The sequence below is a fragment of the Oncorhynchus kisutch genome, linkage group LG3 (genome assembly GCF_002021735.2).
Source record: "Oncorhynchus kisutch isolate 150728-3 linkage group LG3, Okis_V2, whole genome shotgun sequence".
Classification (NCBI taxonomy): Eukaryota; Metazoa; Chordata; class Actinopteri; order Salmoniformes; family Salmonidae; genus Oncorhynchus; species Oncorhynchus kisutch.
In genome coordinates this window covers 32,826,573-32,841,958 of record NC_034176.2, presented here as the reverse complement: position 1 = coordinate 32,841,958, position 15,386 = coordinate 32,826,573, and the positions used below count along the sequence as shown (strand labels likewise).

Genomic DNA, 15,386 nt, shown 5'->3' with positions numbered 1-15,386 from the left:
CTGTGTGTCCGAGAGATTATGCTCAATAGGCTTTAATTACTTACTCATGAATGTGCACTTTTGAAAATATATCTCCACTCGATGTTATTGCTAGCACTTGCCATCAAAATTAAGTGTACTATCTGGGAAAAACACTATTTCAAAGGATATTACATGTAATGTTTGCCTAAGTACAATGTAATTACTAGTTGTTACACAGGATTTAGCTAGTTAAAATGAAGTGTTTCTTGAGGGGTATTTACTTATAATTAATGTGTACTTATACAGTACACTACCCATCCTGACAACCTGGCCCTCATTTAAAAGCTTCTGGAAGCGTGACACAAGATAAATAGATGGTGGTTTTGAGATAAATACTGCTTTTAGGCACGATTTTGTCTCCCTGGGAATCTGACCTCAAACTGTTTCCCTGCTATTGCTGCTGTGGCGTGTGTCCGTGTGTGTGTGTGTTCTAATGCTATTGTAGAGACAGCCTAAGTTTGCCCAGAACTATTGGCAGAGGCTGAATTATGTTCAAATGCAGTGAAGCTACTACATGATTATGTTGGAAGAATAGGCCAGGCTTGTAACACACCGCTGTGTAACAACAGTAATGGGCTTTAGGCCAGGCTTGTAACACACCGCTGTGTAACAACAGTAATGGGCTTTAGGCCAGGCTTGTAACACACCGCTGTGCAACAACAGTAATGGGCTTTAGGCCAGGCTTGTAACACACCGCTGTGCAACAACAGTAATGGGCTTTAGGCCAGGCTTGTAACACACCGCTGTGCAACATCAGTAATGGGCTTTAGGCCAGGCTTGTACACACCGCTGTGTAACAACAGTAATGGGCTTTAGGCCAGGCTTGTAACACACCGCTGTGCAACATCAGTAATGGGCTTTAGGCCAGGCTTGTACACACCGCTGTGTAACAACAGTAATGGGCTTTAGGCCAGGCTTGTAACACACCGCTGTGTAACAACAGTAATGGGCTTTAGGCCAGGCTTGTAACACACCGCTGTGCAACAACAGTAATGGGCTTTAGGCCAGGCTTGTAACACACCGCTGTGTAACAACAGTAATGGGCTTTCTACCGGTTTGATTTATTCCTTTCTGTTTGTGTCTCTCTCAGCCCAGTACACAGTGTAACCGCAGGTCTTTCCTGAGGGATAGAAGATGGCTTCATTCGTCGCTGTGATCAGTGACCTCTCTTTGGCAGTCAGTAGCCGGTGCCAGGCTGTTTTTTTTGTTGTTACCACATCTAATGAAGGTCATTGATTGTTGAGATCCTGTGACGGCAACAGAATCATTACTTGGGAGGACTGAGAGGAGAGGAAATTTCAGGCAAGTAGCAAATCAATGTGCTGCTGAAACATAACTACAGTTCAGTGTTCACAAATCACCTACACAATGTATTCAACAAGCTTGTTTAACACCGGTAAATGAATCCACCATTAACATTAAGTCTAACTATATCAATACTAGGCCTAATCCTTGTGTTGTTGTGCTCGGTGTTCATGTTAAAGAGAAATCTGCCTCCTTGACAGGAAGTGAGAAATACTAGCATATGGTTTGTGCCAATGGTGCTGCTGGCACGTACTCATGGATGGCCCCTGAAGTCATCAAGTCCTCCCTCTTCTCCAAAGGCAACGATGTTTGGAGTTATGCTGTTCTGAAATGCGAGCATGTGGTTTGTACCAAGATGAGTGCTGCTGACACGTACTCATAGATGGCCCCTGAAGTCATCAAGTCCTCCCTCTTCTCCAAAGGCAACGATGTCAGGGGTTATGGTGTTTGTGCTGGAGAGGGGAACACTTAAAGGCAGTCCGCACTGCCTTCTGACATCAAAGAACGGGGGGGAATCGCCCACCTCTGGAGAGTGATGGTCAGATGTAGCCAAGGTTAGCCTTCACACTATACAATACCTCTCACTATACTACATTATGCATATTCAGTCATGTCCACAGTGTTGTTCACTGAACTTATACCACAACATGTTAGATATCAGTAACACCCATCATCAGTCAGACAGCCTTCAAGGACATTGATCTTCTTGCCGTAAATACCCATGAACCATGATAGGTGTTATGACACTCATATGGCAGGTTGTGTACTAAATCTCTTCAATTCATTCAACTGTAATAGATTTTTCATCTACAGCAGATGAGCTGTCAATCATCATATTTATCTGTCTGAAGGGTCAGTCAGTGGAGCTCAGAGGACACGTCTGTTGGGCTGAAGTTGGCATCGGTACAGTTCTCGGATCATCTTACCCTACTCGATTCTAAAACTGACCTTAAATTAGTGTCCAACTCAGTTTGGCTTTAGGGATGATACCATCTTGCTGGATGGATTAAGCAGGAATTGACCAATGGTTCCTCAAACAGATGAGTATTGGCAGACTGTCATGGCAGTGTGCGTCCTGCATACTTGTACCCATTTTACCAGCCCTGGTTCTCTTGCCCAAACAGGCCCACAGGGTAGAGCCAAACCGAACAGCCATCCATGCTGCTGTGCCAAGCTGCATGAATGGGCAAGACTAGCTATTAGTCCTGTGTGCCCTGTCAAATACCAGGAGAGGGCACAGCTGAATTCTCACATCTGCTCTCTGACATGCAGAAGCTTGCTTGAATAGCTTACAATATGCATAATCTAGATTAAAGCCTATTCACTCTTTCACTCTTATTATGAGTGGAATGGTTTATATGAATGGTTTGTACTGTATGTCATCCTGGATTAGTTACCTTCGAGGTTCATCCAATATGATCAGAATGTGATTTTGAGAATAATTTGTCTGTTTTTATTCCACACACAATGGAATAGGTCAAAACTAACCATTTTAAATGCAGTGTATTCAAGGTTTAAAAAGGCTTCTGAAGTTTGTCATTTCCACCTTCTGAATTTTCAGACTTGAAAAGTGTATTAACCCCGACAAAAATGTCCATACAAATCCACATATAATTCACATTTCCACATTTCTGCAGGATTATTTTCCTGCTGTAGCAAACTGGCACAAATTAAGATCCTACATAGGTGTATGGCTCTGGTTCAAATAATACCCAATTACATACAGCAGAGAGGAACTTAGTAATTGTTTCCTTCCCTCAGTGTGCACCAGTTTACAAAAGGAGTGTACTGCGGCGGGGGAAGAAAGGTACTGTAAACTGACGTCATTTTTCCTATTGCCCTACTTACTGTTTGGTTTGGAAAAATAATACTACTGTATAATATCTCATACTCAGAACTTGAATGAATTAAACATTGTCAAAGGCAGCTTTCTTCCTGGAGTCAGGATATCAGCCTGTGGATATGCAGCACAGGTTGATTTAAACCTGTAAAGACTATTGTTGGGCATAGCAGAAATCAGTGGTTAACGTCACAACGTTGGCTATAAACGGCAGTTAATGCACCTATTACCATGACTCACCTTGAAAATTATAGAGATGCTGGAACACACGGGAGAGTAGAAGAGAACTTTTAAGACAATGGGAGAAAAAACACTCACAGCTGGGCTCATATACACTCATGCACTCACACACAGAAACACACGCTAACACCCACACGGAGAAGCTAGCGGGCCAGTTTCATGGCCCTTCAAGTTTCACAGAGTTTGTCCTGACAAGTTTTGCTTTGACTACTATGTTTTCTTCATCTGGCGGTCGATGAATGTGCATAACAGCTCAGCAACGTGAGTAATACTCATCATAGCTTTCTCAGTATGTTTGTGCCAATGTGGTGGGAGGCATCAACTACAAGGTTCCCTGACATTTGATTTGAAAGGGCCTTTTAATCCCCTGATATCCACCATGTATTGCTGTGAGAGAACATCAAGCAATATTTTTTTTTAAAGCTGAATACAGTTGACTTTTAAAGAAGCCGTGAGTCACGCTTTCGCCCAGAGAGAACTTGTGACGATTGTTGAGGGAAAAGGATCCCTTTTGACACCCCCAGCTTAGGTCTCGCTCATGCTAAGCTTGTCTGCACTGGTTAGGATTTCTCTGCTGACAACATGACAGGAAGCAGCAGAAAACAGCTTGGGTCTAGAAGCTAAAAATGTTGCAGAATCTGAAGTAAAACAATTTTTTGGTTGTCAAACACTGATACTCCCCAGAACATCTTCTGAACTCGCTCTTTATGCGATGACTGAACACCATTGTCTAAATAGTTTTTTTAAATGAGCTCTGCTCTGATTATAAAAGTTAGTTAAGAAATCCTCTAAGATCGTGACACTGGACCTGTCTCTTATGCTGACTCAATGGGAGTTGGATGAAGTTGCCCCTAGAAGCTGATCTAAGGTCAGTTTGGTATTTGACCCTCTAATGGTTGAGGTTAGGATCAAATCAAATCAAATGTATTTATATAGCCCTTCTTACATCAGCTGATATATCAAAGTCCTGTATAGAAACCCAGCCTAAAATGATGAAGGGGAGGGGGCAGCTGATCTTAGATCTGTGCCAAACAATGAGGTTTCAACATGCAACTTCAACGTACTTTTCCTTCTAAGAAGGATGAGGTTTGCCTGAAATGTGTTTGGACGTGGAGAAGAGGGGGTATATTGGTCTTGGCATGCATGGCATGCATCTCTCATTTGACAGGGTTTATTTCTGTGACTCTGACCGAAGGATCCACTGACTCCAGAGGCTGTCGATGTCAAACTACATGATCTGAGACCTGGAAATGTCATAAATAATTGCTGTACTTGCACTTCCTGCCTTGTCTTGTTGTGTGTTCCTGTTTATGCGTGAGGAGCATGTATAATTTACCTTCAGGACAGTCATTAAAGATGGATATCCAGGATGACAAGACAACCATTTTAAAGACGTCCCCTTTCAGCTGTAAATATCTCACGGTTCACTGACGCTCTCGGGCTCTGCACTTAATAATAGATCCTGTCAACAAAAGACAAGTCATGTTTCAGAAAGGGAATTAGTGGTGGTAAATGTCAATGTTAAAACGCAATGACAGTGAAAGCTATTATTTTGGTTATCATTATCATTAATGCTATGCTAAGCTATGCCGGACATCTGTGAATGATCTTGTAAATGGACGGTGAGCTCCGTTATAAACAGAATGAGCCACGTTATGAAGAGGCAGACAGAGCTGAGGTCAGAGGCAAGCTAACGAGAAGAACCAAGACAAGGACCATGTTGCCACAACCACTGTATGTCTCTCTCTCTTACGTAACCAAAGTGCTTAGAATTCTAGTTTTACGGTGCCACCATTACTCGAGCTACACCCATTTCTATGGACACAGAGTTAAGCCAGGTTAAATGAATTTGTTAGGATCTCTACGGGAAAGAGGAGTCAAACAGGAACATCACATGTTGATGTAATCATAACCTGGCCATCACTTTACCACGGGGGTGTTGTCCTTACAAAACAACTTTTCGTTTGAATGGCTATCAATTGAGAGAGTAAAAGAATAAACAATCTGACTATATAAATTCTGTATAAAAATTCAAGCATTACTTCTGTCCACCATCTCTACAACCAATTCAAGCAGCCGTTTCATGCGAGGAAATAGAAGTAGTGTGTTATTTTCCAGTTGCAATGCCAATGTGACAAATGTTGCAGTCTGAATCTTCTTCAAGCTTCCTCAGTGCAACAAAACGCTTTACCAGACCCGACTCAATTCTCTGTTCCCTGACAGGAGGGAGCTGGAAACCGCTGACATGATGAGACATTTGTGAAATGAAGGAATGTAAATGGAGAAAATAAAAGTATCGCCTGAGGCTTTGTGGAATTCGTTCTGTCAGTATTTAAAAAGGACTTCATCAAAACACCAGGAAAACATTTCACCCGGGGAGAGTTTTACTCAGACAGGTTGTTTGTCTCTCTATGAATAGCAATCTTTGACAGTAAATGCTTGAAATTAAGCACTTAAAACCGATGAAGTGTGTGAGAACCTCAATAAGCCAGTCATATCATAGTACGTATTTTTTTGTAAAAGTTTATTTATTTATTAAATAAATAATGCACTTTTGTACACAATAAGTTAATTATCAGAGTAATGGTTCTTCTTGTATGATCAACGTCATCCTTCCCAGCCATGTCCATCTATCCTCAGAGAATGAATCACAGTCTAAGTTAATGTATCTTCACAAACACAGCCTCCCCTGCCTCTGCTCTGCAGAAGTGCTGTGTACATTACAGTCGTCTAGTCCAGCTCCACTTACACCTGGAGCATCCATCAGCCCTTAGGGTTCTACTTTGATTAGAAAAACATCAACATTATCTGGTCCCAGCCCAGTTCCCTTTCCACTTCCACACTTCCATCTTCCTCAAAATCGGATGGGTTTCACATTCGTACCTCCATCCCCTCATCATAACATCCAGTCTTCTTATCTTCCAATTATCAACATACAGATCAGCCCTTTCCAGAGTCTGTCCATCAAGATTCAGCTGCACCTCTGCTGATAGATTTGCAAAAGGTTACCAATCAGTAGTCCATCGCTTTACACAGGTCTGACCCCATACACTGTCCTTTCGCCTTGCACTGCTTTCTGGTTCAGTTGAAGCGCTGCAGCAGCATGTTGAGTGAGTACTCTATGCGTTGGCGCAGGTCTGCGGGGCAGCCGGAGGTGAGCAGGGAGCTCAGTCTGAAGGTGGAGGACACACGCTCCTCGTTGATGTAGGTCAGCAAGTACTCCTCCCGCTGGGTGCACAGGATGATCTTAGTGTGGTCATGGTAGAAGTTGACCTGTTAGAGAAATATATGAATGGTTTAATAAAATCTTGACAGGATAGGACATGGAACAAATAGCATAGTACCAACATGTCTGGAGACATTAGACCCCTTTTGGGATACTAATGACAAGTGTGCCTGAAATGTGCCATGTGTTAGAATAAGCTCATTTTAGTTGTTCTGCTGGTTTACCGTAGCTGCACGGTGTCATGTATTTTCTTGGCTGAGTAATGTCTATTTTGGCTGTGATGATGATGATGATAATGATGATGATGAGTGTGTTTACCTGAAATGTGCCGTCGTTGAAGAGCATCATGAGGGCACGGTCAGACTTGAGCCACTGCAGCAGGTAGAGTCTGGGCATGTGTGTATCTGCCTGGCTCACCAGGTCTCCACCCTACACAGCAAACACAGGAACAGGTTCATCATTAGACTGAGAGAAGACTAGGAAAGAAAAGAGGTGGACGGAGGACAGGAAAGTATAGGAGGGTGAAGCAGAGCAGAGGACCGGGAGGTGGAGAGAGGAAGAAAGGACCGGATAGGAGGTGAAAAAAATGAGGAGATGGTAACAGTAGGAAGAAATTGAGAGGAAAGATAGAATAGAGAGGTTGCTGAATATAGGAGCAGGAAAGGAAAAGAGAGGAGTAGAGGATGAGAGGAGAGGTTATAGAAGCTATATGGTGAAGACTTACATCCATCAGGTTCTCTTCCATGTAGTGGGCGAAGTACTTGAGGACGGTCACCTGACCTACAAAGTGATCAGGGACATCAGAGGTGGAGAACACAGAGCACTGACCCAACTCAGCATAGTAGTGGACAGTCCTACAGACAAAGAGAGGAGAGAGTTAACAACCGAAAACACCTGTTGGGCTTCTGAAGGACAAGACGCATGCGAAACAGATTGATTTTATTTATTTATCAGACTATGAAAGCCTAAAGGACAAAAATACCTTCTCTGACTTTGTTTACTTTTACATCTGAAGCCGGGACTACTTTCCAGTACAGCCCAAACTAAGGTATGAGTGATATATTGGGTGATAAAGAGAACAGAGTACGTACTTCTTGTCTGCGAGGAGGCTCATGTGTGTCCCGTTGTTGAACAAAACTCCCACTATGTGGTCGGAGAGCTGGTAGCCAAAGCCATACTTGTTGGAGTAGTCCACCCACTTAGTGACCCACTGCAGGTTACTGCACTCTATCCCTTTAGGGAGGTCACCCGCTAGAGAGAGAGGGAGAGGAAAGGTAGTTGTGATTAAAACACAATTCAACCATATGCAATAACAAAGGGAGTCCCAATTATCATATAAGTTCCATTGGTGTTGGAATCATGTCTCTACATGGTAGTAAGTACTACAGTGTAATTACACTGTACCTGCCTAATGTCAACAAACGCAACTCTCATCCTCAGGATTATAAATGCATTAGGCTTTACCTTTGGGCATGTTTTCCAGGCATCCTCTGAGAACGCTGGCAACTGTCTCAGCCACACTGCCGGTGGTGCTGTCCTCAAGACATTCACTACTGCTGCTGCAGCTACCCAGACTGCCCCTGACAATAAGCCGTATGGGGTCAGGGGGCAGGCCCTCGGTTGACGGGGCGACCGGCCTCCCAGCAGATGGTGACAGTGGCCTTCCATCCTGAGAGGAGGCGAAAGAGAGAGGGGTTAAATAACATAGCCTCACACTTTCCTTTCTCATGACTCAGCATTTCGTCATAAAATGACTTTCTATTTTCTTTTGATCATGACTATCACCTCACCTCAGTAATCTGTTTGGTCTGCTGGCTGATGACTGTCTTCTTCAGGTCATGTCGAAGCTTGTAGATCTCCTCTTCCTCTTTGGTCAGTTTATCTACCAGAGACAACACACAGTCAGCATTCATTCTGGATGGCCTCACCCTGCAAGCCTCTCATTCAAACCGGATGTGTGATTAGCTAGGAAATTTGTCAAAAACTATCATGGCTAAATCTGTGGATTTATGACACCACAGCTTTTACCACCACTTGTTAATTAGCAAAAATGTTGAATTTCCTTTCATGCAGTAAACAAATACTGATTTATGAATTGGCGACATTGGCTAAAGCTGTCTGGCGAAGTGAATGATTGATATACTCACTCAGAGTCTCGTAGTATTTGACCTTGTCTCTTTTCCCGCCGAAGAGGGCAGCCGCTGCCTTCTTGAAGAAGCTCTTGGCAGGGCTGGAGACGTGGAAGTCTGGAGCAGAGTGGCAACAACTAGCAGGGAGACGCTCTGGCACGAAACCCTGAAAGGAGGGAGAGCGAGAAATGTTAAGAGAATAATGGACAACATATACTTGAATAAAAACATATCACAATATATAAGCAGGGTGTTAAAATGAATGTTAAAAATAAACTAGGTTTGCAGTCTCATGCTCCATATGGTACAGAGAGAGTTGGAAAAAGGGGCTAAGCTAACTCACCTGTGTGAAGAATTCATGGCGCAGTATGTGGTCCAGGTGAGGTCTGTCCTCTGGGGTCTTGGCCAGGAGGCTGGAGATGAGCTGTTTGGCCTGGGGCGACAGGGAGGAGGGCAGGGAGTAACGCGCCTCCCGAATACATCTGTACGTCTCCTTCAGATTGGTGGTCTCAAACGGGGGTCTGCCCAGGAGCATGGTATACCTGCAGCACAGAGGAGCGGGACAGACTTAGTTAGAGACTGGTTGTCATTACAGTGCATTTACATAGAGAATGTCATTTTCCAGAGCCTTCTATTGACAAGAAATGTATACATATAGTAGTGCACTCACATGACACAGCCCAGGGCCCAGACGTCCGACTCACAGCCATGGCCCTGCTTGTTGAGCACCTCAGGGGACAGGTAGTTGGGCGTCCCACAGATGGTCTTCTTCCTGTTCCCAGCAGACTCCAACTTGGCAGCCAGCCCAAAGTCTCCCACCTTCAGCTCCATCGACTCACTCACAAAGAAGTTACCTATGAGTGGAGAAGATTACAAATATTAAACCATTTACTGTATGCGAGTGATCAATAACACAAGGTGGTTGGTTTGCTGGTCATGAAAGGGTAAAGGTTGCAGGTCTGGATATCTATGCATATGGTGGTTGGCCGATTTAACGATAAAGACTCTGGCTTCTATTGTGTGTCTTGCTAGATGCTTACCCAGTTTGAGGTCTCTGTGCAGGATCTCTTGCTCATGTAGGTACTTCAGCCCTGAGACGATCTGACGGAGGTAGTATCGCACTTCAGGCTCAGTGAGCACTTTGCGTGCCTTCAGGATGTGTGCCAAAGACTGCGCAAAGAGAACATGGGGGAGAATACATATTAGATCAGTCAAGGCAGTCAGCCAACTATGGAAAGTAAGAACATAGCTTTCACATTAGCCAGAGACATGACCGCCCGCTGAGGGCTGTGGTTTAGAAATAAAGCCTCATTATTTAAGTAGAACATTAACACTCACTCTTCTACTGCAGTATTCCAGGAGAATGTAGATGTTATCTTTGTCCTCGAAATGATGGTAAAAGTGCACGATGTGTTTATGGTGGAGAACTCTATGTAGCTCGATTTCCCTGTCAATCTATGGAGAAGAGATATAGTGATGATTAAAAGGAATTAATTAGATTTAGTATCAGTCTATATCGCTTTATAATAACACGAGATGAAGCGTGGCGAGCGCTCTTACCTTTTCCCGTTGGTGCGGTTTGGATACGCGCGTGTGGGGAATAATTTTCGCTGCGTAAACTTTACTCGTGGACAGGTCGGTCATCTCATAGCACTTGGCGAAACCTCCCTGAAAAGAAAATATCACAATCATATTGATCAGCTTATTTACCAACCTAATTCAAATTGTGCATGCTTTGGAATAACAATTCCCGAAGTGGACACCTATAAATAATCATATTGTCTTGGCGTAATTTGCGTTGTGCTATAATTCACCTTTCCCAGAACTTTCCCACGGCAGTAACATTTCCCGCTGGCGTGATCCGTGACAATCCTCGCCGTCTCCGCAGGTGCCAGACCGTGATCCTCCGTCCTCTTTCTCCGCAGTTCACAGGACCCCTGCAGTTTGGGCTCGCACATCCTGTTGATATTCGTCGGCTGTTCAGCGATATTCCTAAGTAATTCCATTGCGAGGCTGCGTCTTCACTGCGCGTACTCTGAATGCAGTCTGGAGAGGCTGGGTGTTTGGGTTTATATGGAAGCACATGCCCTGGCTCTCTGACGTCACGCGTGAAAATCTTCTATATCAGGGGTTCCCAAACTCGGTCCTGCCCCCCCCCCCCCCCCCCCACACAGCTGCTTATTGCCCTAGCAATACATGGTTGGGGGTGGGGGGGCTAACCTAGTATATGGTGAATTAGTCATAAAAAACGAATGATTAAATCATATGCATTGTAAAGTATGTGCAGTAATACATGTGTTGTGAAATCAGATGCATTGCCACATCTTATAGAAATGCTACAAAGCTGTGAGTGTAAATGAAAACAACTATGGATCAAAAACTGTAAAATAAAAATGTATTAAAAAAATGAATACATCTATGGCTCTCTGCCACTCTATTCTTAATTAGAATCTCTAGCACCATCTGGTGGTTTTACAGTCCTCCGGGTTGAAATACAGTATTAGGATCTGACAGAATGTCAGAGCAGATTACCATAGTCCTTTGCTTGGATGCTTTAGCCAGCTCCTGGTCTTTGGATGGGGAGGAGATGGGGGCTTTGCACATCCTACGTGCGTGTCTACCCCCTGTTAGTCAGGAGACAGAAGCAGTCACAGGGGGTGGAAAGGTTAGTGCGTCCCAAATGACCCCCTATTTTCTATATAATGCATTACAGGCCAAAAGTAGTGCACTATGGAGGAAATAGGGTCCCATTTGGAAACCAGAAAGTGACTTTTCTGAGAAGACACACAACCCACTACAGGGAGCCTGGGTCAATGTGATCATATAACCCACAGATCTAAAGCCAGCAGGGGGCTCAGATACACACCATGTATCCATGCTTCCCTCACTGGCCTAGTACTGTTCCTCTGCTCTCTCCTGCCTGTGTGACACGTGGAAACACAATTCAATTAACGTGCCTTTTTAGTTCGAGTAGGGATGGTATGAAGTCAGCCAAATGCTAGGCTCTCTATGTCATACACTGACCTCTGTATGACTGTGCACTGGCCAGTACAGTGATCAGCTTGGATAACTATTGCTCTTCAAGCATTTTCCATAGTATCCTCCTGTATGAACTCAGTGGAAGTGAAAATGAGTAGGCCTATAGAATGGCCATTTTCTAAGACAATAACCCAGCTGACAACAACATCCAGAACATAGAATTGTATTAATTTATTTCACAGTTTCAACAGTTTGCAACTTTACTTTCACATCACAGTGGGGGAGACTTATTGACATTTTTTTTTTTACAATGCTCTGCATATGTCCTATGAGGACATACAGTATATGGCATCTGGTTTAATCACAGTGTAAGGACATGTTTATAATACATTTCCTCTACATTTGAGGAACACACCTCACCCTTCATATGTTGTTCACAGGAGTGTTTTTTGCATGTACATCTTGGGTGAGGCAAAACATTTTTTAGATGCATGCCAGCAAAGCTACTACACAACACAACACTAACCAATACATGAATTGCACTATAATGGTGACAAACAGTGCCCACAAACTGTTAGGGCCTACATAAAGCTGCCCAACAGCAGTGTCCCAACAGCAGTCCCAACACCTTACCACTGCTACACCTGGCTATCAGCGGAGCCTTGTCTGGCGGCAAAACAGTTCATTCAGCCGCATTTACTGCCTTTTAAAAAACAGCTGATAAGGCTGACTTGCTTAAACAAATGTGGTTTCTACTGACAATTGAAATGTACAAAGTATGGCATAAGAGGACGACAGGCGGATAAGATGTAATCCGTAATTTTGATTAAGACATTAATGAGCGAGCTAGGATGGACGTAGTCCATATAACTATTTGTTCAGCACTTTTGAAATGTACAGCAACAGAATTCAAAACATGGGCCGTTTTTACAGTATTCGCCCGGTACACCAAGTCAGAACAGTAGGATAAATAAAGGGGGCATATAAGCAGACAATGAAAGCTATTAAAATATTCAACATGTGCACCACCAAGTCAGAACAGTAGGCTAAATGATGAGGGGATAAGGGACCAAATGAGTAGGGTGAGGCACATGGGCTACTAACATCTTACTACACAACATACACTTAGTATTACTTTCTTAGCTACAGTATACATATCTACCTGGCATATCACATAATTTATGCAGTAGCACATTTTTGGACTCACCTTGTTGTGCTGTGCTCACTTGAACAGGATGGTGGCGTGGCGGTCCTTCGTGGGAAAATGTCATCATCAAACTTTGTCATCAAAGTCTGGAATTCTCTGGATTTATGGTGCATTCAAGACAACTGGGAACTCAAAAAAAAAATAAGGTTGAATCATGATGACATCAATGATCTTCAGGTCGGAGCTTTAGAAAGAGGCCCGAGTTCCCGACTTGCGGTTCCGAGTTGGATGACTGTTCAAAATGTATTTTCCTGTCGGAGCTAGTTTTTTCAGAGTTCCCAGTTGTCTTGAACTCACTGAAGTCTGAGATTTGTCAGTTCCGAATTTCCAGTTGTTTGAGCGAGACAGAAGTCATGGATTGACAGCATGGCCAATGTTGAATGTTTATCCTTTTAAGCTTGGAAAAGAGACCCTTAAACCCAGACTTGGACCACACACCCACTCCACTGAATATCAGGCTTCCAAACCACTCAGTGTTGTGTAATGTTTATGTCCAATGGCCAATGAGCACAGATACATTTTTCTTTTCATTCTCGTCATTATTTATCTTCATATGACAAGGATTGAAAAGGATTTCTCAGTAGATTGTTGAGTCGATTCATGATGATAGCTTGCTCGCTAAGATTTTGAAAGTATGATGTTGACATGATCAATCCAATCAAAGCTATGATAGATACAGTGCCTTGCGAAAGTATTCGGCCCCTTGAACTTTGCGACCTTTTGCCACATTTCAGGCTTCAAACATAAGAGATCCTCACTGAACTTCTGGAGAGAGTTTGCTGCACTGAAAGTAAAGGGTCTGAATAATTTTGCACGCCCAATTTTTCAGTTTTTGATTTGTTAAAAAAGTTTGAAATATCCAATAAATGTCGTTCCACTTCATGATTGTGTCCCACTTGTTGTTGATTCTTCACAAAAAAATACAGTTTTATATCTTTATGTTTGAAGCCTGAAATGTGGCAAAAGGTCGCAAAGTTCAGGGGGGCCGAATACTTTCGCAAGGCACTGTATAACGTGATTTGACGTCATTTTATCTGTGGCCAATGACCTTGAGCATTCTTGGATGGGTACTTCTAATGTAACTCTATGGTAGCACCCAAGGGGCTGGAATTTTCGAGCTCTATCCGTAGATTTTGCGGTGACAGAACACTGAGCCAGTCACGGTGCAACTAGAGAACATTACCAAACCCTTAAGCTCCGTATTTTCCGCTGGCTGCTCTACCACCACAGAAAGCACTGAGTTAGGCTGAAACACCTGCATTTTGGAGCTGCCTTACTCAAGAAAGCAAAGCCTTTATTAACTCAAAGATTTTGTATTTATTTTTTAAAATAGTTTGCAAACTGATATGTGACACGTATTAATGCCAAAATAACATGCAAAACAGGCACCCCAAAAAAAGAGAAGCTAAACAGGTGGGGGGCTCTGCCCCCACCTGCCCTGAATGATGGGTCGCTACTGATTGTTCAATAGATCAACAAATGAAATGTATACAAGAGGCAGAGATGGGTAGCCTGGTCCTAGATCTGTTTCTGCTCTTGCCAACTCCATTGCTGATTGTCAAGCCAAACAGGACAATGATTGACAAGGAGTTGGCAGGATAGCACAAACAGACTGGCCCTCAGTCTAGGAAACGGGGTTATTGGCATTATTGGCATTGCTGAATTGGATTTTCATAATTATAGGGTGTCCCCGGCTGGAGCTGTCCCCGTTTTTAACTATGCGTTAAAAACAGACTGCAAAGTGAAATAATATTATACGTGTCAAGACCGGGCAGCAGAGCCTACCGATTGACGTCTCAATCGCGTTGTGCTTGTTTCGTCCAGCAGAGGGGGCTGCTCGCTATGGTAGCTTCACTCACTCTTCTTCTACTAATTACTTGCTCACGCTAGTTTTACAGAAAACTGCTGTGGAAAACTCGGCCAGAAGCTAGCAAGTGTCAAATGAATCCACAATATCACCACAAACAAACAAAGTTACACTTGTTTGAGATACTAGCTAATGATGTTATAATGTCACAATTTATTATATAGATAGATGCTCTGCTTTATAAGGTTTTAAATAGGTTATGCTAGCTAAAATTAGCTATGTCGACTAAGTTATCTAGCTAGGTTAGCCAGCTACTGTCATGGTAACTAGGTTAAAAAAAACGTTCACATGTAAAAATGCAGTGGACGGGCTATTATGAAAATATGATTATATTAAATTAATGCACAATTAATTATGAGAATATTTATTTGTAGATTACCATTTTAATGGTTTGGCATTATAAGTAGTGTGAAAATATATTTAGACATTTTCATGGATAACATTAGCATAATGTTTTCTGTTAGAGAGTGGAGAGGAAGAAGAGTGAAAGAGATAGAGGAGGAAAGGTAAAGCTATGATTACAGAGCCTGCCAATGTATTATTGCAAAGCATTTTATTTTTAGATCAAATAC

At 43.0% G+C, this 15,386-nt stretch overlaps 1 protein-coding gene across 1 annotated transcript; it reads right to left on the bottom strand.

Annotated features, from left to right (window-relative positions):
• Positions 1 to 5,905: 5,905 nt before the first annotated feature.
• Positions 5,906 to 10,858, bottom strand: LOC109881040 (serine/threonine-protein kinase PLK2). The gene is made up of 13 exons (XM_020473216.2): positions 10,576 to 10,858; positions 10,322 to 10,429; positions 10,100 to 10,216; positions 9,802 to 9,931; positions 9,432 to 9,615; positions 9,105 to 9,303; positions 8,780 to 8,927; positions 8,423 to 8,514; positions 8,097 to 8,301; positions 7,724 to 7,883; positions 7,357 to 7,486; positions 6,951 to 7,061; positions 5,906 to 6,679 (listed from the first exon to the last, which is right to left on the bottom strand). Exons 1-13 carry the CDS (start codon positions 10,765 to 10,767, stop codon positions 6,488 to 6,490), a joined length of 1,968 nt encoding a protein of 655 aa, XP_020328805.1. The 5' UTR covers positions 10,768 to 10,858; the 3' UTR covers positions 5,906 to 6,487.
• Positions 10,859 to 15,386: the final 4,528 nt, after the last annotated feature.

Excerpts from the sequence above, each read along its gene's own strand:
- LOC109881040 (XM_020473216.2), bottom strand. The coding sequence starts at position 10,767 with ATGGAATTACTTAGGAATATCGCTGAACAGCCGACGAATATCAACAGG. Across the intron at positions 9,616-9,801 it reads GCACAGAGACCTCAAACTGG|GTAACTTCTTTGTGAGTGAG; the intron begins GTAAGCATCTAG and ends CTCCACTCATAG. Across the intron at positions 8,302-8,422 it reads AGACCAAACAGATTACTGAG|GATGGAAGGCCACTGTCACC; the intron begins GTGAGGTGATAG and ends GCCTCCTCTCAG.